Below are 24,440 nucleotides of genomic sequence, written 5' to 3' on the forward strand. Positions count from 1 at the left end.
AGGCCATCCCTCCTAGTCCTTCCAAAACAGCTTTACCAATTGGGAACCAAGCATTCAAATATTTAAGCCCATGGGAGCCAATCTCAAACTACCACAAGACCTAGGAGCTGAATAACTGAGCCCTTGTCTAGAAAGCCCTGGGTTTGATCCTCAGCACTGTGGAACAGATAAATGAAGGCACATTAGCTTGTAATTATCTAAGTAATACACACTCATTCTAAAAAAAAATTAGGAAGCACAGATAAGCAAAAACAAACAAACAAACAAGGAAAAGCCAAATCCCTCCCTCCTTGCCTGCCACTATCCGTGCATCCCTAAGAGGCATCTCTCCTTCGCCCTCGGGATCACATGGCCCTTGAGGTTTCCTAATCAGCTCTTTTCACTTGAGTCTCTTGTGGATAGTTGATACCTGTGTAACTGTTGAAGTGGCAAGAAAAAAAGATGAAGGAAAAGAATTCTAGAAGTGCTCATCAGAAAGCTATGTGTGCCCACAGCTGCCTGAGGTCTTGGGCAGCTGAGAAAGGCAATACCAACCCTGTGTGGGCTGCAGCCCCCATCCCAGGTAGCCCGGCTGCTGTTGGTCCTGTGGTTAGTGACTGAATCTCAGGACTGGGGCACACATTTCCCTCTGCACTTGCCTCGCACTCTGCTGACTCAGCTCTGGCCTGGAACTGGCCGCAGAGGCCTCCGGCTCACTCATTCATCCGGAACCCTTTCCCGACAGCTGCTTCTTGCCCCCTTGATCCAGGAGCATTTCCTGTGATGCAGTCTCAGATCCTGACCTCCAAGGAGATGTAAGTGGGCCAGGGCACAGCCAAGTCTTACTCTCAACTGTCCATCACCCCTTACAGAGGAGGAGGCTGGCCAGAAGAAGTCAGTGATTTTCCTAGGTGTACACACACACACACACACACACACACACACACACACACACACACACACACACACAAGCACGCGCACGCATGCTTGAACAGAAATAAAGATAAGTAGAAAGAGACTGGGCTGGGCATGGTGTTGCAGACTTGTAATCCTCTGCCTTGTGGGGCGGGGACTGGAGTCTGGAGTTCAAGGCCAGCCTGGGCTACATAGTAGGATCCTACCTCAAAAAATTTAACAAAAGAAAGAGCAACCCCTGGGGCACGTACAAGAAAGCAGGCTCTTAAAGAGAGCTTGAAGAGGGAGCCAGGTTCAGGAGAACATGTTTGTCTAGGGCTGAGGGGTGTGCAAGCATCAGATGGGTCTCAGCAGTGGAGATCTGAGAACACACGGGAAGACTGGTGGGTCGGTGCACAGTGATGCATTTCTCATCCCCTCTGGCGTTTTCTAGGGAAGTGGGGTGCTTAGCACACCTTGTTCCAAAGAGTCCACCTTCCCCTTGCCGTATCCGTGGCTCTCCCATGTGTATACGTGCCTCAAGGCACCTGCTTATGACCTCTCCCCACTTCCCTTCTGCTGGGGAGTTTGGACTCCTGGCGCCAACCTCAGGGCAGCCCTGGAAATATACAGCAGCCTTAAGTGAAGCCCATTTCCTGCTGCGTGCCATTGTTTCTTCATGTGGAACTGACAAGGAAAGTGTTGGATGAGTTAGGTTCTAGTTCTTTCCAAAATGGCCACTTGGTAGCTTCCCACTGCTCAAAGGGTGGTTTCAAGCCTTAGTCTCTAGCTCCTCACTGCCTGGTCCCACTTTTCTTTTCCTTCACTCCCATGTTGCTACTTCCCTGCCTACCCTGTCCCCCTTCTTTTTATTTATGGGGCGGTAATGGTGGTGGTGGTGATGGTGGTGGTGGTGGTGGTGGTGTGTGTGTATGTGTGTGTACGCACACGAGCATGTGTGTGATTATGGGTATGAGTGTCTGTACTCGTGGTGGCCAGAGGAGGACATTTACGTCCTGTGATATTGCTGTCTGCCTTATTGCCCTGAGACAGGGCCTCCAGTTGTCCCAAACCTCACTGTTTGGACTGAGCGGATTGGCTGGCCCATGAGCTTCTGTGGTCTGCCTGTCTCTGATGCCAGTACTAGGGTTACAGACACATGTGGTCACGCTCAGCCTTTTTATATGCGTATCTGGGATTCAGATGCAGTGGGTTCTCTTACCGATGAGCCACCTCCCCAGCCCCTTTCTTCTGTAGCTGACTCATGGATTCCGTAGAAACATGGAGGCAGAGCGGCCGTCCCTAGTCTTCAGTTGAGGCCACAGCTTCTGAGCTCTGCTGGAACACCTTATCCCGGACCTTAAAATGGAGTCCAGGGCCAAGGCGAGTGGGCGGCTGAGCCTGGGGTAACACAGAGCCTCTATGTTCTCTCGCCAGCCCAGGAAAAATTGGGAGTCACACCAAGGTCCTCTGGAGAGGGCCTGGGAGGTGTCACCGTCCCCTCCCCCTGCCCTCTAACCTTCCTGGTTATGCTCCAATTGCAGATTTTTGCTAGTCTTCAGCTGCCTGGTGCTGTCTGTGCTGTCCACCATCCAGGAGCACCAGGAACTTGCCAACGAGTGTCTCCTTATCTTGGTGAGTGCTGGGAGTTCCCCCTTAGATTCTCCTTCAAGGGAGAACAGCGTTTAGTCCAATCTGTCCCCCCAAGGCCCCCAACAGAAACAAATCTCACCAACAGAAGGCCTTCCACCAACGGAGAGCCATTCTCCATGTCACTGAGTCTAGAATGGGAGGAAGACTGAGGGCGGGGAGAAGAAAACAAAAACCCAGCATCTTGTGAAGCTGGACACTTGTGTGTGAGGGCAAACTTGGGCTTCTGTTCTTCCTAGAGGACAAAGAGAGGGTAATCTCCCTGCTGGAACAGTCTCAAAGCTTTCCAGGTGTAAGAGGAACCTAAGAGTTGGTATTCCTAACTCAGGATCGGCCTCTGATCTGGGTCCTGGTTCCCCACAGGAATTCGTGATGATCGTGGTCTTTGGTTTGGAGTATATAATCCGTGTCTGGTCAGCTGGATGCTGTTGTCGCTACAGAGGATGGCAGGGCCGCTTCCGCTTCGCCAGGAAACCCTTCTGTGTCATCGGTATAGAGCCTTCCCTACTCTGCCCCACTCCAAACTTCAAGGAGGCATTTTGATCCCAGCCTTGACCCCGACCCTGGTTTCTCAAGAATTTTAATGGACCCTCCCTAGCTGCACCCCACCCACTTAATGCCCCAGGAGTCCCAGACCCCAGGTTTTGATACGGGGTGGGGTGGGCTGGTGACTTCGACATCTTGCCCTGCAGACTTCATCGTGTTCGTGGCCTCGGTGGCGGTGATCGCCGCAGGCACACAGGGCAACATCTTTGCTACGTCTGCGCTGCGCAGTATGCGCTTCCTGCAGATCCTGCGCATGGTGCGTATGGACCGCCGCGGTGGCACCTGGAAGCTGTTGGGATCGGTGGTCTACGCGCACAGTAAGGTGAGGCTGGAGAAAGGTGAGGGGATACTACTCTAGGCACAAGCGAGAGGCGGAGCTGGGGCGGGGTCAAATTGGGGCGGGCATGTAGGGACTGAAGCCAGGCCAGGCTGGCCCTGTCAGGCACTGATTGGGGGAGTTAGTGGGGGACGAGGCATACAGTGGGGCAAGTACAGTTAGAGTGTGACATGGGCGTGGCTTGTCTGAGGTATGGGGCTGGAGCTTAGCAGGGGTGAGACCTAATAGAAACTGGAGGAGGGGGGTCTACGTTAGGGGTCGAGGCGGCTGGAGCCAGCAGGGGCGGAGCTCTGACGAGGCCTGAGAGGTAGGGCTTAAAGGTCACGTCTGGAAGCCCCTAGGTTAGGAGAGGACTGTTGCCAATGGAGTGGAGAATTGGATGGGTCCTAAGGAGACTGAGAAGGGATCAGACGGGGCTCCTGAGTTGAAACCTGAAAAGTGGAGCTAGAAGTTCAGGGCACCGTGGGCCTGGAGGAGGAGGCCTGAGCCGCCATGGTTAAGGACAGGCCTGGGGGATCTGGCTTTTGGGGTTTCAAAGAAGGGCCTCGTGTCACATTATAGACAGTGGGGTTCCTTCCTTGAAGAAGGAGGCAACTGGAGAAGTGTGTGTAGCCTTATCCCCTGACAGGTAGGTGCCCCTCCTCCTTCCCCCAGGAGCTGATCACCGCCTGGTACATCGGGTTCCTGGTGCTCATCTTCGCCTCTTTCCTCGTTTACCTGGCTGAGAAGGATGCCAACTCTGACTTCTCCTCCTATGCCGACTCGCTCTGGTGGGGGACGGTGCGTGAGGGTCTGTGCAGGGCTGCCCTTCCGCCTAGGAACATCCCTGGACCCTTCCCCGGCTCTGTCCTCTTTGGATGCCCCACTCAGGGTTGGCCTGTCCTTGTCTCTTCGCACTAAGGTTGGGGCTCCTGTGACCAGTCCCTATGCTTGTCCTACCCACTCTGTGGGACTTGTCTGTGCCCTCATATCTAGCCCTACACTCAGCCCCTGTGACTGGTGCTGCTTTTCCTTGTCTTGGATAACGGAATCCATCTGAACCCCTCCAGTCTCTCTGAGAAGTCCTTAATATCAATCAATCTACCGTAGGAGTTCGGAGAGGAAGTCCTTCTCTTGTTTCTAGTTTTCCATTTGTATTTGCTATACCTTCAAGTCCCTGTGTCAGGTCCCTGTACCCACTCCTATGGGTAACCTGTTTGTCTCTCCAGATTACACTGACGACCATTGGCTATGGCGACAAGACGCCACATACATGGCTGGGCAGGGTTCTGGCTGCCGGCTTCGCCTTACTGGGCATCTCCTTCTTTGCCCTGCCTGCCGTGAGTTCTTCGCTGGTTGTTGAGGGAGACTGGGACTAAGACCTGACCAGCATAGTCCTAAATTTACCTTGGGCAGCCTGGGCTGTCGCAGATGGACAGGTATGGGAATATCCCAGTAGTCCCTTGTCCTCCTTGCTACACTACCTGACACTATGCCTTATCCCCACAGGGCATCCTGGGCTCTGGCTTTGCCCTGAAGGTCCAGGAGCAGCATAGGCAGAAACACTTTGAGAAGCGGAGGATGCCAGCAGCTAACCTCATCCAGGTACACGATGCTTACGCAAGCCAGCTCTGTGTCAGCCCTATGTGCTGACCTACGCGTTCCAAACTTCAGAACTACAACTCTCCTTCAAAGTTCAGAGAGGGTGGAGACTTTGTGGGGGGGCTCGTGTCACATTATAGACAGTGCTGGGGTGTTGACTGCAATATCAGTCATGTCCCCAACCCCTGCAGCAAATACCTGGTTTCAAACTCTCCAGAGCCTCCCTGTTGCCAGCTCTTGCCCTAATGTGGGATGGGGAGAACCTGGGGCAAAAGGCCCCCTTGTCATGGTGGAGACCTAACTCAGCTATCCTGAAACTGTCATTCTGCTCCACCCCCAGCACCTTGATACTGTCACTGTGGCCTCAGCAAGTCATGCAAGAAGATGGTCCAGGGCTAGACTTTTAGATTGCCAGCATTTAATGGGCAGCTGAGAAGGGAACCAGTCAAGGAAATAAAGGGGGAGTGGCCAGAGGTGGGAGCAGGTGTAGGAAGCCAGGAGCATGTGATCTGTTTCCTTCAGTGTGATGGACGATCTGAGTGGACTCTGATCTGTGGGTCTCTCACCGTTGCCTTGGCTCCTCTCCAGTGTAGGGGCATGCAGGAGAAGCCCCTGTAAGAAATGGTTGAAGAATACTGACACAGCACACTTCTGCCTGCTTCCCAGAACACCACGCTCTGACCCCCCAGACCCAAGCCTGACTCGGCTCCTCCTTATCTCTCGTTCCCAGGGTATAACCCTTTCTCCATCCCTGCTATCTCCAACCACCAGCCCGGCCTTTCCTTCTTAGCATCCCTTGGGGCACAATGGCCACTGTCCTCTGGGAGCTGGCCTCCCGAGGGGCATTGTAGGGGCAGGCAGCTGGCACTGTCCATGCTGAGAGACAGCTGGTATTGTGGTACCCATAATTAATGAGCGCTCTGGCAGCTGTTCCCCTGCCCATGCCAGGGACCCAGGCAAGCAGGAAGTAAAAATATTTCTGTCTTAGGAAGGCGCCAGGCTGGTGAGGTCACTCGTGGCAACCCCTTAAGGACAAGAGGCACCCAAAGGAGGGGAGCATCCAGGGTTGGTCTGATTCTGCTTTGTCCCGCCTGTTTCCGTACCCTGGTGGATCCTTCCCAGGTTCCTCTTTTTCTGGAGGATGGGGGACAGTTTTGCTTCTCATTTGACCGTAGTTCCCTCTGCTCGTGTCAATAATCTTTGTTGCTCTTACATGGGCCCTAGTAGTCCCATGGAGGCTGTTTGTAAAGCCATTCGCTTAGTCAACATTCCCTCCCCAAACATTTGCAGAACCACCTACTCGTGCCAGATACTGTACTTGGCACTGAGGATGCAGGGGTGCCCATGATGCAACTTATGAAGGGAGACACTAACCAGACACTGTGGCTGTGTACTCAGCTAAGGGAGCTAACGGGAGGGTTTGCAGGAGCCTGGTCATGAGCGCCAGGCACCAAGCTTAGCCCTGGGCAGATATCTATTCATCTTGACCGCACAACACTCTGTTGGGTCAAACAATGGTCAGTTTATTCTGAATGGGAAAATGGGTTGGAAGCCCATGCCTATCTGACCACAGACCCCAGTGCTTGTGGGCCCCTGGCTCTGGTATCTATTTACTGGGTCACCTTGAGGAAGTCGCTTCTCTCTAGGTCTTGGCTTCTTGGCTGTCCCTGCTGGTAGCTACGGAATTAGACTTGGCCTCTGGACCTGGCGTCACTCTCGGCTGGCCTGGGACTGGGTTCCTTCAGGAGCAGAGGGCTGGTGGGTGGCTAAGGACTTCTATGATACCCTATTCTCCCTGTGCCTCCAGGCTGCGTGGCGCCTGTATTCCACTGACACGAGCCGGGCCTATTTGACAGCCACCTGGTATTACTATGACAGCATTCTCCCGTCTTTCAGGTAGGTGCTGCTGGAGTGGGAGTGGGTAGGGGCTGGCTCCCAGTGGAGCATTTGGCTCTTCAGGTCCTGCATAACTGGGAGCTTGGCTCATCCTCTCCCCAACTCTTCTGGGTCCCCTGGTCCCAGAGTATCCCTGAAGCGGATCTGCACTCATGGAGTGCTGGCAGTGTACATGCTCAGCCAAAGATGATGCCACCCAGGGAAACCAAACCAGCTCATGTCCCCTCAGTCCTGAGTCGGGGACATATTAGCTTGTACCGACCAGTGTGCTGCAGCTGGTTAGAGCGGGTGCTATGTGGAAATATGTGTGCTTGCCCCAGAACCCCCGTGTGTGACTGGGTGGCCCTTGTTACTGCTGTGGGTGGCAGCCTCTGAGGCCAGCCGTGGGTCTGCTCTGTTGGCCCTAGGCTGGGCTGAGACTGAATGGGGGTGGCTCCGTGCTGGAAGTTATTAATAGCATCATCAAGGTGTGTGAAGCCAGGTGCCTGGCCAGGCCCTGGGGCAGGAGTGAAGACTGCAGAGCCGGCTTGGTTGGCTCAGTCCCATGGGCAGGATGGCATAGAGTGCGTGCTAGTCCAGGCTGCTGTGCTCAGCGCTTCTCTCCACAGCCACTGCCTCATTAGTTACCCTTGTGCAGCTGTTGCGTGATCCCACTTGCCCGCACCTGCACCTGGCCCCCTCTTGCTCCCCCCAGTCCCTCAGGCTTCCCAGGGGAGGAGCAGGAGGTAGGGTCTGGAAAGGGGGCTCCCCACATCACCCCTCCCTCTCTCCATCTCCACACCTGACAGAGGCAAGTTCCTACCACAGAGGTAGGGCCGGAGGCTGGATTTGAAGCGGCCCCTTTACGGAGGAGGGGTAATTTTAAGGAATCAAGGCCAAGTCAGAAAGGGAGTAGGGACTGGATGCTTAGAAGCTGGCATGGAAGTGTGTGGTAGGGGTGGGGAGGACTCTAGATGGGGTGGCCTGGGGTCCCTGGTAAGAGGAACAGAGCTTGGTCTGAAGATTTGGGGTCCATTGGAAAGGTGGGTGAAGGGTGGGTACCTTCCCGGTTATGGCAGTAGGAGATGACCTGGAGAGTTAGTGGACAGCCAACCTGACACTGTCTCCAGGAACTCCATGGGAGGAGGAACACTACAGGGTAGGGAAGCTGGGCTGGCCACCCTATCAAAGCTGTCATTAGCTCCAGTCTCCTCCTAAAACCCAAGCCAGGTCAGGAGACTAAGGATCTCCGAGCTGCTGACGGCCGCTCTGTAGGCACAGCTCCACAGTGAGGAGCAGAGTCAGCTAGATTTGAGCTCCCTCTTTGTGTGGGTGCTCTGGACTTATGCCCAACCTGCATATCCGTACCTAGATTCCTTCTGATTTCCCCAGAACCTTCTGCAGAGGGGGAGAAAGCTAGTCTCTCCACCCGGCCTGTTCTGGCCCGTGGTGTTTGTAAGCACCCTTAGTGGGTAGCTCAAGACTTGGCCGGACCTCAGCTCCGTAGCTCTGGGCCCACTGGGTGAGGCGGGTGGTGTCCTCAAGGCCCTGACTGAGGCTGACGGCGCCCTCTCCTGCAGAGAGCTGGCCCTCTTGTTTGAGCATATACAACGGGCCCGCAATGGGGGCCTACGGCCCCTGGAGGTGAGGCGGGCGCCAGTACCTGATGGAGCACCCTCCCGCTACCCGCCCGTTGCCACCTGCCACCGGCCGGGCAGTGCCTCCTTCTGCCCTGGGGAAAGGTAGGGGCCCCGTGAGGCCACCACCACCTCTTGCTTCCCTTCCTCTTCTGTTTTCTGTCTCACCCTCTCTCAGACCTCCTCCAGCCACCACATGGGTATATGGACCTGTTTGGGGGATTCACTGGCATTGTTGTGAGGCCTGGTAGTTGTCGTCAGACAGGTACAGACCGAGGGCCCTCTCGAGAGAGGCCACAGTGGACTTACCTTTCCGTTCTCTGGGTCTCTCAGGGTCTGAGAGGGACAGCTGTCTGCACCATTCCTTCCTGTCATCTCCACCGTTCATACCATTGTCCTTTCTTTCTCTGTTTCCACGTACCCCCTCCCATTCTTCCATCCCTGCACCCCCATCCCTCCTGGGAAGCTGGAGAGAGGAGGAGGCCGCTGGCCCCAGGTGCTTACGGCTCAGGTAATCGAGGGTGCCTTCTGTTCTGGGATGTGAGGGCAGGGATCCCCGCCCCCAGCATGCACACAGAACATGCTGAACGCACCTCCCGGGAAGCAGTTTCCTGCTGGAAAGAGAACTCTGTGACTAAGACCACCGTGACTAGGACCTTCGTAAACTCCACCAACAACTAACAAGCTTATCTTTGCAGCTCTTGTCTGCAGCTTTGCTAGAGAGGGGCAGTGGGGGGGTTGTCTCTTGGGGCTCTCTCCTTCTGTACTGAGGTACTCTTTGCTGTCCCCAACCCTCTCTCCCAACTTGACCTGGAGCTTTTGCCTATTGAAAGAAGAATCAAGACAGAACAGAGCTTGCTTCGTCTACATGTTCCTAACTGGAGGAATCCGAGGCAGTTAGGATAAGGGAAACCCCTCCTCACGTCTTAGGGAGAAGAGGGACTTCCATGAGGTTGCTTCAGCCCTTTTAAAGTCAAGGGCCAGTTCAGTCCCCTCATGCTCTCCTCCTCTTTTGCCCATCGCTTTGCTTTGCCTCATCCCACACATCATCCTTGAAGTAGTCATGTGGGCATCTGTTCCTTGAGGTAAGCCCAGGTCCAACATTAGTAATCAGGGAAGAGGCAAGTCCCTCCACACATGGAAGCTCACCTCTGCTGTGTGTCCTGGAGAAAGTCATCAAGCAGCTCTGCTCCTGGGAAAGCATGGACAGTGCTTAGGCTGCTCAGGGGGCCCTAGGTTCTCTGTTTTGGAGCTGAAGAGGCTTGGGGGATGGATCGATGGGTTAATTGGGATCAGGGTCTTTTCTTTCTTCACAATAAGGGCTCTCACTGGCCAAGGGCTAAATAAGTCTGGAACTTTGGGAAGAGGAAGGATTGGCCAAGCTAGACTGGGAGCTCCTTTGAAGAGAAGCCCCTGGTGTAACCTGACTTGGGTTCTCCATCACTGCCTAGAGGTACCATGCCTGCCAAACCACAACTTAGAGCCAGAAATTCACAGGGTTTGGCATTTTTGGCAACACTGAGCAGGGCCAAATACGGGCTTTGAGCTTCCCATTCACTCTCATATCCCTTCAGCTGAATCAGAAGATACTAGGGGTAGAAGGGAGCATAGAACCCGTGCCCTTAATGATTCTGGGTCCCTGAGTCCTCAGAGGCCTGGGAACACGTGGATATTGAAAGCCTGGCATTATTAACACTGTATCTGTCTGCTCTAAAGTGTCTGTCTACTCTGTGTGTCTGATGGTGGATGACTCAGGAACCTGGGTAGATTGGGTGGGTGTTGAGCTGTGACTTTTGGATCTGTTACCAGGCTCAAGCCAAGGGGCCATGCCCTTAATCTTGGCTATCTGACCCTGGGAGATGGGGTGTAACTCCTGCTAGAATATGCCCAAACACGTGTGTACGTAGACATGTGTATTCACACATGTGTACACGCTTATGACCCATATACCCCACCCTGGATTGGCCACACGGAACTTGGAGATGAGCATGTTTTCAGGAAGCGGGACTCCAAGGAGGAGCAGGACGTCTGGAAATGGCATTCCCAGCGCCAGTACCTCCCTTTGAGGGTTATGGGATGAGTCTCTAAAAGCCTGGCCTCCTGACTGCCTGTATCCACATCCCATGAAGCATGCACTCAAAATGAAAAGGACGGACGTCTCCATCCCTCAGACTCAGTCTCTGGAGCAGGGACCTGAGCTCTGCAGGCTTGCCATACACCCGAGGGATTGTATGCAGGGTCTGAGCATCTCTGCATCCGGGGGGTGGGGCTGGAAGATGACTCGAGTGGGGATCCTTCTCTCCCTCCAGCCACAGGAGGCCAGTCCCATCCTGGCAGTACTCCACCCTCTATCCAGCTGTCTCTTTGTTACTAACCTCTGTTCGTGTCTTGTTCTCAACTTTCCAGCCAGATGTTTAGTAATAAGCGGAGTTTCTTTCGGATCCACGCCAGCTGGAGACCGAGGTACCCCCTCGTCTGCTCCTCCTGTCCCCTCTCTTCCTTTCTCCTCCCACTTTAGGGGCTGGAGAGGGGGACAGGATGGGTCAAGGACAAGGTGCATGTGCCTGCCGCCTGCAATCTGCCTTGGGGCCCTAATGAGCCCCCTTGCCTTCCTGGGGATGCCTTTGCCAGGTTTAGGGCATGAGCCCAGTGTGTCAGAAGAGATAGTCCTAGGAGCTTTGGGGGTGTGCCGGCTATGCTGCTGACCCCTGTGTTATCGTGGCCAAACTACATCCCTCCTTTGGACCTTTTCCCTTCTGTGGAATGGGCAGGATGTGCTGGAGGCTGTCTGAGGGTCCTTCCCACTCTGACCTGTGCCAACTTTGGAAGTAGTTTCCTGACTCTCCACCATCTGCCTTGGAAGCCCACAGGTGTCTGAGGGGGCTGTGCCCGGCACTTCCATCACCAATTTCAGAGCCCTGGCTCTTTCGGCTGCATCACGACTACATTTGTGGTACCTGCCCTGTGCCAGGCCTGGCTCTGTGCACTGGGGAGATGGTAATGAATAAAACATGGCCCCCGGAGAGTTGCAAAGAGTAATTGTGGTTCATTGCATTGAGTACAACACAAGAGGGAAGCAGAGGGGCTGTGCAGCTGAGGAAAGGCATTTAGCCCAGAAGCAGTCCTGCAAGAGGTGGCTGTAGGGGGAGGGTACTCAGGCCAGAGAGCTGCTAGATCAAACTTAGAGGGAAAGGGAGAGAGAGCATGGCTGTGGGAGATGAACCGGTAGCTTGGGATGGCCTGACCTGAGAGTGGCTTGCTGGAGCCAAGGTTGGGGCAGGACTGGGTCACAAAGAACCCAAGCCCAGTATGAGCCTCATTCTATTGGCATATAGGTGGCCTGGAGCGCCTGGCTCCCCAAGGTGCCAGTGGAGCCTTGTGGTTGGGAATGAGGGTCAGGGCCCCAAATTGTCTGTATGCTTGTGTTGAGAGGCAGCCCATTTTAGAAATCTAGTTTCAGGCCACCATCTAGCTCCAATTTGCTAGCTATGTGTCCTTGGACACAGCACCTAGCTTTCTATGCCTCCGTTTCCTTCCATGTAAAGTACAGGTGCTAATGGGACTTGCTTCCGCTAAGACTGACTGCCCCTCATTCTGTTTACTGTGTTTGTCAGTTAAGGAGGCCTGTGGGGTGTGGCTCGGTTGGTAAAGTGCTTGCCTAGAATGCATGCGTTTGCTTCCTAGCGCTGCATAAACCGGGTATGATGGTGCATGCTTATAGTCATAGCACACAGGAGGGAGAGGCAGGAGGATCGGAAGTTCAAGGTTATCCTCGGTTACGGGATCAAGTTTCAGGCCAGCCTGTGCTACATGAGATCCCATCTATAAACAAACAAACAAGCAAATAAATAAAATAAGAAGGATTCTTTTGAAAAGCAGTTTGGAAGCTGAGGTGGATGTAGCTTTATGGTAGGTCCCAAGAAAGCTATCCCCAATCCTGAAAAAGGAAAGAAAAGAAAAGGAAAGGAAAGGAAAGGAAAGGGAAGGGAAGGGAAGGGAAGGGAAGGGAAGGGAAAGGAAGGGAAGGGAAGGGAAGGGAAGGGAAAGGAAGGGAAGGGAAGGGAAGGGAAGAAAAGAAAAGAAAAGAAAAGAAGAGAGAAGAAGAGAAAAGAAAAAAAGAGAGCCCAAAAGCGTGGGAACATGTCTGTAGGAAATAAGGACTGCCTGAGGGTGGCACTGAGGAGACTGGGTTAGACCTGCTCCTATGCAAGTATAGGTTCAAGGGCAGGAAGGATCAAAGGCTAACAGAAAGGGCCCCCCTCCCATCCCCGTGGTCCCTGAAGCAGGGCTGTGTGGGATAGCACGGGGCTGGGTGTCTGCCTTTCCCAGCATGGGCTGTGGTGGGCAGAGTTCCCTGTGACTGTGAGTACAGGGGCTGACTGGGTTTTCAGGGCAGTTAGGGAGCAGCTAATACAGGGTTACTCCCTCCTTTCCCTTCTCCCACATCTTTCCACCCCCCAAGCCTCCACTTTTCCCTACCTCAACCCCGTTGACATTCTAAATCTGATGATCCTTTCGGTGGTGCCTACAGCATGCATCTTGGGATGATAGAATTTCTGACTTCCAACCAAGATGTCCCAGGAGAGCGCCTTTACAGAATGATAACCCCCAGTGTCTCCAATGTCAGATGCCCTCTGGTGGGCAAGATCGCCCCCAGCTGAGAACTACTGCCATAGTTCACATACCAAGCCCTTGTTCCAGAAAAAGACAGTCTCCAAAGACAGAGAAAATGGAATCCGACCTTGTTCTGATTTTAGGCAAACCATTTCTCTCTGCATTTATAAAAGAGGGGTGGCAATTTAGAGACCCTACAAGAGGACACTCAGAGGCCTAAAACACCCAGGCCTGCAGATAGGCCCTGTGTGCTCTAAGGAGCCGAGGAAGAAGAGAGATTTTGGTGCTTACCATGTGCCAGGTTTCTTTCCATTTTCTTTGAGCTTTCAGGCTCCAGAGAGGCTGACGTGAGCCTTTTTCTGGTCCTTGCCCAAGGAGTTGGAATCCAGGGCTGCTCTGGGTGAAAACAGTGTCTTCTTGCATTCAGGAGGAGCCAGGGCCTTTGACTGGCTGGAAAGTTACAGAATCCCTAAATCAGGCCAGAAGCTCCCTCTGCCACCGCAGAATCAGAACCAGACGCAAGCCTGAGCCCCCGTTCTCTGAGAGCATAGCCTGCTGGGTACGAGCGTAGCCTTGCTGCACACTTCAGTGACAGGGAGGCCACCCATTCTCCAGAACACCAAGGAGCAATCTGGAGTTCCAGTCCTTGGACCAAAGCACAAGGGTTTCTCCAGTCTCCTCTCCTTCTTTCCCCACTGCAGTTACAGAGGACAGGGTGGCCTTGCGTGGCCTAGGGTGTGTGTGGTGCTTGCTAGCATGAGGAGAGCCCACAGGGACAGGGCTACAGAGGTTTGGGAAAACCACACTCAAACGTCACTTGGAATCTTTGGGGTGTGTCAAGGAGACCCAGGTCAGTGAAGAACATGAGGGATTTCTTCCTGACAGTCTTGGGTTCCCGACTTGTGACCTATAACCTCTCCCTCTGGGGCAGGGACCCGTCCCTCAGGATGGCCCTATATCTGGGGTACCTCTCCAAAGGTGTCCCTGGTTTTGTAATCTCCCCCTACCTCACCATCCTAGCTCTGCTTCTCTCCTCACGTGCTGGGCATGGGGTGGGGCTGCCTCCCACCTGATCATGGAAACCAGATTCTGTTATCGGCTCAGTCTTTGATCTGAAAGCCCCCAGGCAGGTGCTATGACCCTTTCTTCACCTCTGCCCCTTCGCAAGCCTTGTCTGAACCTGGGTGCTATTTTCCTGTGCAGAGTAAGGAGCTCCATCAGGGCAGATGGTGGGAATGCCGCAGGGTGTGGGGCAGAGGATATTGGCTGAGGCCTTACTAACAGCACAGCGTGGTTCTTGAACCCTCTTAGACACAGAGTTACTCTACCAGGTGCTGGTTAACCGGGGCCTGTCCCAGGGGAATGGAGGCCTCCCTTGGCTTCTCTTCCTCCAAGGTTTGGGGATGTGGTGGGGAACTGGGTACAGGAGCAAGTCTCCTTACATACATATGTGTTCACAAGCACACAGGTGAGTAGGCAGAAAGGCGGGCCTTCTAGGTGCTGTGGAAGACCATGTGGATAGGACATCAGTCTTGGAGAATAGAACTCAGACAGGGAAAACCACAGGAGAACAGGCTGCTACACACAGATTCTCACTGTGGGAGCTGGCATTTCGGTGTCCTGGACATTCAGAGTCTCAGCAGCCCATCATATCACGAAGCCCCACAGTTACCAACACACGCAGCTGTGTGATTGAGACCGTAGGTCAGAGTGGTCTATTTATACAGCTGTGTCAGATCCTAAAACCGTGACCTGACCAGTGTGGGACAAGATAGCTCCAGCAGAGTGAGGAGGGAAGTGTAAATGCGGTGGGGGGTCGGGGAAGCGTAAAGTCAGCACATGTATGCACATTGTGTATACGCATGGGTGCCTACGTACCCAGTTATATGGTACACACACTTTCTCGATTCCACAAAGCCAACCCCTGTGTACGGTGAGGCCCAGAACCACACTGTGTGTGCCTGACTGGGTGAGCTCCTCCTCCTACAGCGTTGTCCATGTCCACAGGGGTTGCTGCCTCCCCCCTCCCCCCACCTACCTGGGCTGGTCCTGGATCCTCGTCCTCCTGTCTCTGACTCCCTTCCGGTTTCTCTCACTGCTTTCACTCTGACATCTGTCTCCTGTGTACCCCTTATCTGTCTGGGGATGAGGATGGGAGGCGGGGATGGGGAGGGGATATGTCCCCATTGACCTATCTAGTTTCCATAGGCATCAGGGCCCCCAGGGAACACCCAAGGAAATAACTGATGGAAACCAAGACCCAATAGCAACCCCCTAGATCAGCTAGGTCAGCTCTGTCCTCACCTACCTACTCCAAGCCAGCTCACTTGATTCTTTCTCTGCCGTGCCCCGCCCTGGCAGCAGCCGGATGGGCATCAAAGACCGGATCCGAATGAGCAGCTCCCAGAAGCGGACAGGCCCTTCCAAGCAGCATCTGGCACCCCCACCGATTCCCACCTCGCCAAGCAGTGAGCAGGTGGGTGAAGCATCCAGCCCCAGCAAGGTGCAGAAAAGCTGGAGCTTCAATGACCGCACCCGCTTCCGGGCCTCTCTAAGACTCAAGCCCCGCTGCTCTACTGAGGGTAAGACCCCGAGGTCACGGGCTGTGCATCTGCTGGAGGAAGCATGGGTGGGGACTGGCTCAGATCACCTGCCCTAGGAAACGGGCATCCTGATTTCTCCTTTACTATAATCCAGCCTCCAGACTGATGACAAACATAATGAGAATTTAGGGGACTGGTTGGTGGTAAGAGCATAGGACTCAGATTCCTGATTCTGCCTTTTTAATGTTTTCTAATTATATCTTATTTTTTTAAGAGATTTTACTTATTTTATACATGAGTGCTCTACCTGCACTTATGCCTGCAGGCCAGAAGAGGGTGTCAGATCCCATTACAGATGGCTGTGACCCACCATGTGGTCACTGGGAATTGAACTCGGGACCTTGGAAGAGCAGACAGTGCTCTTAACCACTGGGCCATGTCTCTAGTCCCCTCTCTTACTTATTTTGTGTGTGTAAAGTGTCCATGTCTGTGCTGGTGGAAGTCAGAGAACAAGCTGTAAGAGTTGGCTCCCTCCCGTTACCACACGGGTCCAGGGATCAAACTCTAATCATCAGCCTTCACACTAAGCACTCTTAGCCACTGAGTCACACAAGGCCTCTGTCCCTTTTCTTTTTAGATAAGGACCACATCTCTCTGGGTCTCACTTTCCCCATCTGTAAAATGGAGGCAACAATAGTATCTATTTCAGATAAAGATTCTGAAGCATCTTTCTGTGGCTGTAGTGGGCCACAGCATGGTAGGCGCTCAGCAGAGGGCCCTCTGGAAGGAGTCCTGTGTGCAACTGTCCCCTGGACAGTCTCCATTGCTTCTCCTAGCTACCCTGTTATTTGCCTCCACTGTGTAGACCTGCAGATTGAGACTTCCAGCACGCGAGCGGGAACGCTCTTAGCCTGAAGCAAGGCTGGGCAGCTCTGAAGATGGTGTTCTCTGCTGTCACCTCGTACCCAGCCTAGTCTGCTGTCACTGTGGCTGAGGGTCTGGCAGGGACTGTTTCTCCACTGTTAGAGGAAGATGGTCCCTTTGAGTTCTAGTTCTTCACCAGGACTTGGGCGAGCAGCGGCCCTGTTCTGCGCCTCTTCTGGAAAATGGGAGGGCTGGATGGGGTCTCCTAAGAGACCCCTTGCCTCTGCTAAACGTGCTGCAGGCTCTTGGTAGGAAGAGGGTAGAAAGGGTCAGTAGGTCCAGTGAGGATGAGGACAGGATGCTCCCTTTGTTCTTGGAGAGAGAGGCCGGCTCAGAGCTTCTGCCTGTACTGTGCCAAGATGCCGAGGCCTGAGAACTCAGCCGTTTCCTGGAAAGTTACTGAACATCATAGATCAGTGGTTCTTTGGGAGGTCCTGAGTCATGGAAGACTAGGCCTGATGGTGCCTGGGATCCTCCGGTGCAGTGAGGAAAGTATCACCCTCTTCGAGCACAGGGTAGCAGCCTCAGAGCTTTTCTCCATCCTCGCTTGAAGGGCCTTCCTTGTAGCAGATCTGGCACTAGCTGGAGTGCCTCCCTCCCAACTCCTCTTGCTCCTAACTGGAAGAGGAGACCACACAAAGACTCCATGAAGAGCACCAAATAAATGCCTTTTCCCTGGGGCTTCCTGCTCTGTAAGGGGTAACACATAGCATGCCCTCAAAGGCTGCGTGCACCATCACTGTCCTAGGCTAGACCATATGTCCTCTAAAGCAGCTGCCACTCACCTGTCACCAGGCAGATGTCTGCCCTGCCCAGCCATGGAAGAGGCAAAGGGATGACATGTAACACAGGACACTGAAAGGCGACAGCCAGTGTGGCAGGATTCCCGTCTGCCTTGAGCCTCAGGAAGGTTCTGGGCTCTTTCTAGATCGAGTACTACTAATGGAGGTGGGGGCTGAGAGTGTTTTCTGCTGTCACTCTTGGCCCTCATGTGCCACTCCTGTATTTCCAGAGGGCCCCTCGGAGGAAGTAGCTGAGGAGAAGAGCTACCAGTGTGAGCTCACGGTGGATGATGTCATGCCCGCTGTGAAGACAGTCATCCGTTCTGTCAGGTGAGGCTAAGACCCAAGGTAAGCAGCCCTCCGTCCCACCTGCCACCCGTCACTGCTCCCCATCTGGGCCTGCCCTCATGGCCAGCCCTGGCACAGGTCCCAGGGTGCCAGCTGCTACCTGCCTGGAGTGCAGGAGGTGTGGACAGGAAGCATATGGCTCCCGGGCCCGTTTGCTCCTACACAGCACACCTCACATCCAGAGGCCCTGGCTCTGTGGCCGGTGGCATAGCTGCCCATCGGGGTCTCTGTCCTTCACGTACAGTGTCCTCCCCTTCATTCTAGCTCAGGCTCTCTGCCTCCCTCCCCTTTTCCCTTCTCACACTTGGCGGTGGCCTCTTTCCTCTCTCTCCCTAGCTGCACCAGAGGCAGGGTGGCTTCTGCTGTAGCCTCTGCCTCTCCACATGTGCTTTTCTTCTGTATCTCTCTCAGTCCCAAGCTTCTTTTGTCTCTATATCACGAAGTCTTTCTCCCTGGGTGTCTTGGCCTCTCTCTCTTTCTCCTAGGACATCCTCAAGAGCAGTACTCTTCAAACCGTAGGTCAAGAACTCAGTGAAACTAAGTCAGGGTGTCATGGTCAGCATAAAAAGGAAGTGGAGTTGGGCAGAGTGGCACTTCTGTGATTCTAACACTTGAGAGGTAGAAACAGGAGGATTGGGGATTCAAGGTCAACCTTGGCTACATAGACAGTTTAAGGGTCTTCTGAGCTACTGACCTCCTGCTTCAAAATACAAAAGGAAAAATGTGTGAGACTAAACGTCTCACACTAAGGGTGATTATGTTTATGAAGTGTGTATTTTAATCTGTGGGTGAATGAGTACTGGTTTGCAGGATAAGATGCATTTCTTATGTCTTGGTCAAACCGTTTGAAAGCCATGATATATTTATTACTGGCTGCTGTGATAATTAAGTAGGTGCTGATCTCCTATACCCTGTAGCTATGCCCAGTGTGGATCTGGCCCCAGCTTCCTGGCGAGGAGTCCTGGCTGGGTCTCCACTTCCAGCCTGCAGCTGGGCTGCCGAGGCCACTGGAGCTCAGCTCCCTGGACTCGGTTCCCTGGCTCCCGCACCTGCCCCCAGCCTCTTTCCTGTATTCCTTTGAGATCAGCCAGCTGGGCTTCTCCCCGAGTCAGGCCTCTCTTCCCCGCTTTCTATATGTCCCATCTCTCCCTTTCTGTGGCCACCATCTTGGACACAGTCTCTGAGTTGTGAAGGCCAGGATAGCTCTCCTTAGCACCCTCATGGCCCCCTCACACCCAGAATGCTGCCAAACTGCTCCTCTGCCAACCTCCCCAAGTCAGGCAGTCAGTACCACTGTCTGTCCTGTCTCCAGCCATAGGAGTCAACTTGGATTTGGACTCAAGTCTCTTGTCCAACCTCTGAGTTGCTTGACTCTGTCCCCTCCCAACTCAGGCCCATCCTCAGAATTGGTCTTCATGCTTAGAGCATGGAGCACCCCAATACATTCTAGAAGTTGGCAAAGCAAGCAAGCTGAAGTGGGGTGGTGGTGCCCCCACCCCAGCCCTTCCTCACGGTTACTCCTGGCTTCTCACACTGCCCACCACTCCGGGGCGTTGTCCCCTTTCTCCCACCCCTCAGAGCTCTGCCTTTTCACACTTCCAAGCCTGTTTCTGGGAGGCCCCTTTCTTCAGAGCAAGAAAAGCTCTCTTGCCCCTGGCTGAAAAATACCACCCAAGGCTCTACCTACTATGGCCCTTCTCATGGCCCTTAGCTCTCCTTTCCTATCCTTGAACCTGGCTCTTGTCACCCTACACTTACCTCCCCACCCTAGAGCCAAGTTGGGTTTTTTTGGGGGGGGGGTAGGTAATGCTTATAAGAGAGCCAGAGGTTGGATACAACTCCCATTGGGTGTCCAAGAACCTGCACCCAATTGCCAAGGATGCATAGAGTGAATACGACATTTCTCCCCCTAAGCCAGCGGCAGTAGTTGGTGTTCTAGAAGCTCCATGTTCCACTGAGCTCAGAGACAACAGGGCCATTTCCTGCCTCCTAGGTTAACGCCACCATAGAGGCATATGAGAAAACACCAAGGGGCTGGAGAGATGGCTCAGTGGTTAAGAGCGCTGACTGCTCTTCCAGAGGTCCTGAGTTCAATTCCCAGCAACCACATGGTGGCTCACAACCATCTGTAATGAGATCTGATGCTCTCTTCTGATGTGTCTGAAACAGCGACAGTGTACTTATATATAATAAATGAATAAATCTTTAAAAAAAAACCAGAACACCAAGCCAGCCTCTGGATGTGCAGGGCAAAGGGGAACATGGTGGTTAGTTAAAGAGCTAGGGACCCAGCAGAGAGAGTTGGAGAGAGTGGTCCAAGCACATAACCTGTACCTAGACAAAGATGAAGAGAAGGGACTAGAAGAGTCCCCCACGGGAATAGGAGCATCTGCCCAAGATCCCCCTCCCCTAACAGGATTCTGAAGTTCCTGGTAGCCAAAAGGAAATTCAAGGAGACACTGCGGCCATACGATGTGAAGGACGTCATCGAGCAGTATTCAGCGGGACACCTGGATATGCTGGGGCGGATCAAGAGCCTGCAAGCTCGGTGGGTATTCGGGCTTTGAGGAGGGAGGGCTGGGGAGTTGAGGGTCCTGGCCCAGGTGAGGGAGCTAAGGCCATCTGTGCTGTTAGGGGTGTTGCCTGGTGGTACACCTGTGATCTCAGCACTGGGGAGACAGAGGAGGGAAGACCACAAGTTTTAGGCTATGAGACTACTTCAAAAGAACAAAGAAATCATCAGAAATCAAACTCAAACCCTGTCTTCCAGTGTACAGGCTGCTTGGAGGCTGAAAACCAAAATGACCTCAGCTATAGTGCTCTGGCTAAGTCCAGTGCCTGTCTCCAGGGCCTAAAGTAACTGGAGTATAGTAATCACCCACTTCCTGTTTCCCAGGTAGCAGTGTGAAGTGAAGCAATGCTTCTCTAGAACCCTGCATATCCACTATCCACTATATCAAGTCTCAGACTGCCTAGAGTGTTCCCTCTCCTGTACCCTCTCATCAAATGTTCATTCACAAACTTAAGAAAGTAACAGTTAAGGTGGGGCACGGTTGGTGCACAGCATTGAAGGGGCAGAAGCAGGAGATCTCTAAGTTTGAGGCTAGCCTGGTCTACACGGAGAGTTCCAAGTCAGCCAAGGTGATGTAAGGAGGCTCAGTCTCAACGATCACCACAGCGTTGGGGTAGGTAGTAGGTGGTGGATTAGAGGCAGGAGGAGTCCAACTGGCGGTTTAGAGAGCTGGTTACAAGAGATCCTGTCTAAAGGGGGGGAAAGGACAAGTATTGTGGGAAGGAGGGATCTGATGTGACCTCTGCTGTGCTTAGGACTGAGTTGATCCCTGGATTTAGCCATGTGGAGTTCTGTTGGGTGAGGGGAAGGCTGACTACAGTGACTATAGGGAAAAGAAGCCAGGACTGCAGGCAGAGAGCACCATAGGGTGGGGTCATCTCTGGCCTTGTCCACCATCTAACATTCTCTTTCCCAGCCGGTTTTTCCACCTCGGAGGTTCTGCTTGTTATGTGGAGACCTTTCAGAGCAAGGCCTGGTGTCTTCCAGGCTCACCTCCCTTGGGTGGGAAAGTGGCTTCTTCCCATTAGTGCATGCTGTCTTCCTGGTCAGCAGTCAACCTAGGGTCCTTGTGGAAGGAGGTGTAGTATTAACTCAGCCTCTTGGATGGTTTCTTAACCTCACAGGGTGGACCAAATTGTGGGTCGAGGGCCGGGGGACCGCAAGACTCGGGAGAAGGGCGATAAGGGTCCATCAGACACGGAAGCAGTGGATGAAATCAGCATGATGGGGCGCGTAGTCAAGGTGGAAAAGCAGGTGAGTGTAGGAAGGACTTCTCCCCAATGGCTGAAATAGCTGTCAAGGGGTTCAGCACTGCTGTAGTGCAGAGCCTTGGCCTAGTAGGCTCACGTGCTCAGTTCTGCCCCGTCAAGCTCCACCCTACAAACAAGCCCGACTCCAAGAAAGCCCACTCACAATCAATCATTCCTGAAGAATCTCACGGGTAAGCCTGTCCTAAGCCCGCCTCCTACCTAGCATCCCTACGGTTTCCAAGCCCCGCCCCGTCCAGGCCAACTTCCTTCCTTAGGGGCGACCGGCTCCTGGGTCCAACGTCACCTCCCAGCCTCGTCCCGCTCCGCCCACCAGGTGCAGTCCATCGAGCACAAGCTTGATCTGCTGCTGGGCTTCTACTCCCGCTGCCTACGCTCTGGCACCTCGGCCAGCCTGGGCACCGTGCAAGTGCCGCTCTTCGACCCCGACATCACCTCGGACTACCACAGCCCTGTAGACCACGAGGACATCTCTGTCTCGGCACAGACGCTCAGCATCTCTCGCTCAGTCAGCACCAACATGGACTGAAGGGCTTCTCAGGGGCGGGGCAGCCTTCGGTTTGCCCCTCGGACTCACCCCGAGGCCTCTGGACTCCTCTCTTACTTGAACTCGCTCCCTGCCAGGGAGAGAGGCCATACGCAGTATTGAGCTGTCTGGGTGGGCGAGATACCCGATGCCGGGTGCCAGCGCCCCAGGAGCATGAAATGCCAGGCCACGTGGTGGGCCACAGCAATGGCTGACCGGAGGCCTCTGGGCGGTCCCGGACCCTGCCCGCTCCATCAAGGCGCAATGTGGCCCGCCTGGCAGGGGCTCTGCCCGAGGAATGTGAGCAGAGCGCTGGGGCCGCGTCCCCGACCCAGCTTCTAGCTATGCAAGGTGAGGTCTTCAGGCCCGCCCTTCCAGGCAGAGCAGGGAAGCCCTCCTGCCAAGCCCCGCCCCACCCGGGGACGGGCCCAAGGTGCCCCCACAGGTGCCCACAAAGCACAGGACTCTGCCATAAGGTAGATGGGCATCATATATGCAAACTATGTTAAATATGCAACTTTAGGGACCCCCATGGGGTTCCTCTGCCCCTCCCTCACTGGGAGATGGACCCCAGCAGTAGCTGGTCTCAGGCTGCTTGGCCATATTCCACCCCCATTCTTTGACTTATCATCCATCCTCACCCAGCATGGGGCCTAAACCTCTCTGTCCTCTCACGAGGGCAGTACCCGGGCCCTTTGCCCCTTTGGAGGTGTCACCTCAGGGGCTTCCTCTTGCTGCTGGATGTCCATTCCCATCGGCACTCCAAACAGTTTTGACAGCACTAGTTTCTGTATTTTCTCCAAACCTACCAGACAGTGGCCGACCACCAGAAACCACAAGCATGGCCCTTTTATTTCTCCAGCAGAATGTCGCACACACTGATGCACACGACACCACGCACACTGATGCACACGACACCACGAACATCGATGCACACGACACCACGCACACTTGAAGGCGTGAACACAAAGCCACTTGATCTTTCCCGGGCAGAACAGGAGGATTTAGAGCACCCACATGTCTCCCCAGGCCCTGCCTCAGAGTTTGACTTGCTCCCCTCCTCAAAAAAAGGTTCCAGGAGTCCTCTGGTTGCCCTAAGGACTACCTTGGTGTCCCCACAGTGTAACTCAGGCCTAGTCTCAGCGAGGACACATGCATCCAGTGCTACAGCCACTGCACCTGGCTCTCACGGGCACCGGTCTCTGCCCCACTTTCTCGTTTCTATTGGCAGCACAGCATATTGGCACAAATGCCCAAACACTGCAGGCCCCATCACCCGTTTTAGGTCCCTACCCTTCTGTCCCTCTCCTGCTAAGCTAATGCAGGTGGCAAGAGAGTGAGGGGTGGGGTTCCAATGATAACACTCTGGGGGGTGATGGGAATAAGGGGTTGAGGCCGAACTGTCTGCATCTCATACTGGGACCTGCATGTACCAGTGCCAGGGCTTGGGTTGAATCCTGCTCAACCCTATGGTGCCCAATCTCTGCCCTGCCATCTGCATGTACCATCATGCCCTGGAGGGAGCGCATCCTGGCTCTCACTTCACTCGCATTGTATTGCCCCCTGGGGAGCCCCTCCACCACCTCAGAGATGAAGTTGTACAGAGGGTGTGGAGAATAAGGTTATCCTGTGACCAAAGGAGACATGGGAAGAAGCCCCCCACTTCCGCGACCGAGGGTCCCCCACCAACCCGGTTCTCAGATATGCAAGTACCTCACTTTGTTAACTTAATTAACTTATGGGTTTCATTAAAGTTTTCAGTAGGAAGCGATTGGTCTTGGCTGTGCTCAGTGGCTGAGGGCTGAGGCTCCTGCTTTGATGGTGGGAAGGAGATTTGGATTTATCGTAAACCATAAAAGCCCAGCTCCATCTGACTCAAGGAAAACGGAGACAGACACGTTGTCCTAGATAACTAAAGCGACTAGGAGATGAATTTGGCTTCACAGACAGGTACATCTAGGTGCTCAAACACATGCTAACCTGTTGTCTGCTCTGCCCGCCTCACAGGCTGGTTGAGCTCTTGTGAGAACCAGTGAAAAATGGATACCAATTTCCTGGTGGTTCATCCCGTGAGGAAACCAGAAACAATGACATTTTGTTTGTAGGGTTTTTTTTTTTTTTTTTTTTTTTTTTTGAGGCAATCTCTGTCCATAGCCTATAGCTGGCCTTGAACTGGAAGTGGTCCTGATCTCAGCCTTATATAGCCATAGGTTTTTCCTTTTGGTTTCCAATGGTTAGTTGCTTTTGTTCATTTACACACAGAAACACTGGTAGTGAGAAGAAAAGAAAAGTCACTGGTAGTGACTGCATATTTAGCGCCGTGACACAGCAGTGCACTGAGCCCTGTGTTCTTCTAGACAGGGT

At 53.8% G+C, this 24,440-nt stretch overlaps 1 protein-coding gene across 1 annotated transcript in view; it reads left to right on the top strand.

Moving 5' to 3' along the window:
- The window catches only part of Kcnq4 (potassium voltage-gated channel subfamily Q member 4), a 51,173-nt gene extending 27,330 nt beyond the window's left edge, over positions 1-23,843 (top strand). Inside the window, 13 exon segments of the mRNA XM_032911896.1 lie at positions 2,418-2,508; positions 2,887-3,013; positions 3,216-3,391; positions 4,061-4,186; positions 4,615-4,725; positions 4,895-4,990; positions 6,795-6,883; positions 8,443-8,604; positions 15,475-15,695; positions 17,593-17,692; positions 20,127-20,258; positions 21,407-21,536; positions 21,867-23,843. Coding sequence (XP_032767787.1) covers positions 2,418-2,508; positions 2,887-3,013; positions 3,216-3,391; positions 4,061-4,186; positions 4,615-4,725; positions 4,895-4,990; positions 6,795-6,883; positions 8,443-8,604; positions 15,475-15,695; positions 17,593-17,692; positions 20,127-20,258; positions 21,407-21,536; positions 21,867-22,079 — 1,774 coding nt within the window. The 3' untranslated portion in view covers positions 22,080-23,843.
- Positions 23,844-24,440: the final 597 nt, after the last annotated feature.

Source organism: Rattus rattus, chromosome 1, assembly GCF_011064425.1.
Source record: "Rattus rattus isolate New Zealand chromosome 1, Rrattus_CSIRO_v1, whole genome shotgun sequence".
Taxonomy (NCBI): Eukaryota; Metazoa; Chordata; class Mammalia; order Rodentia; family Muridae; genus Rattus; species Rattus rattus.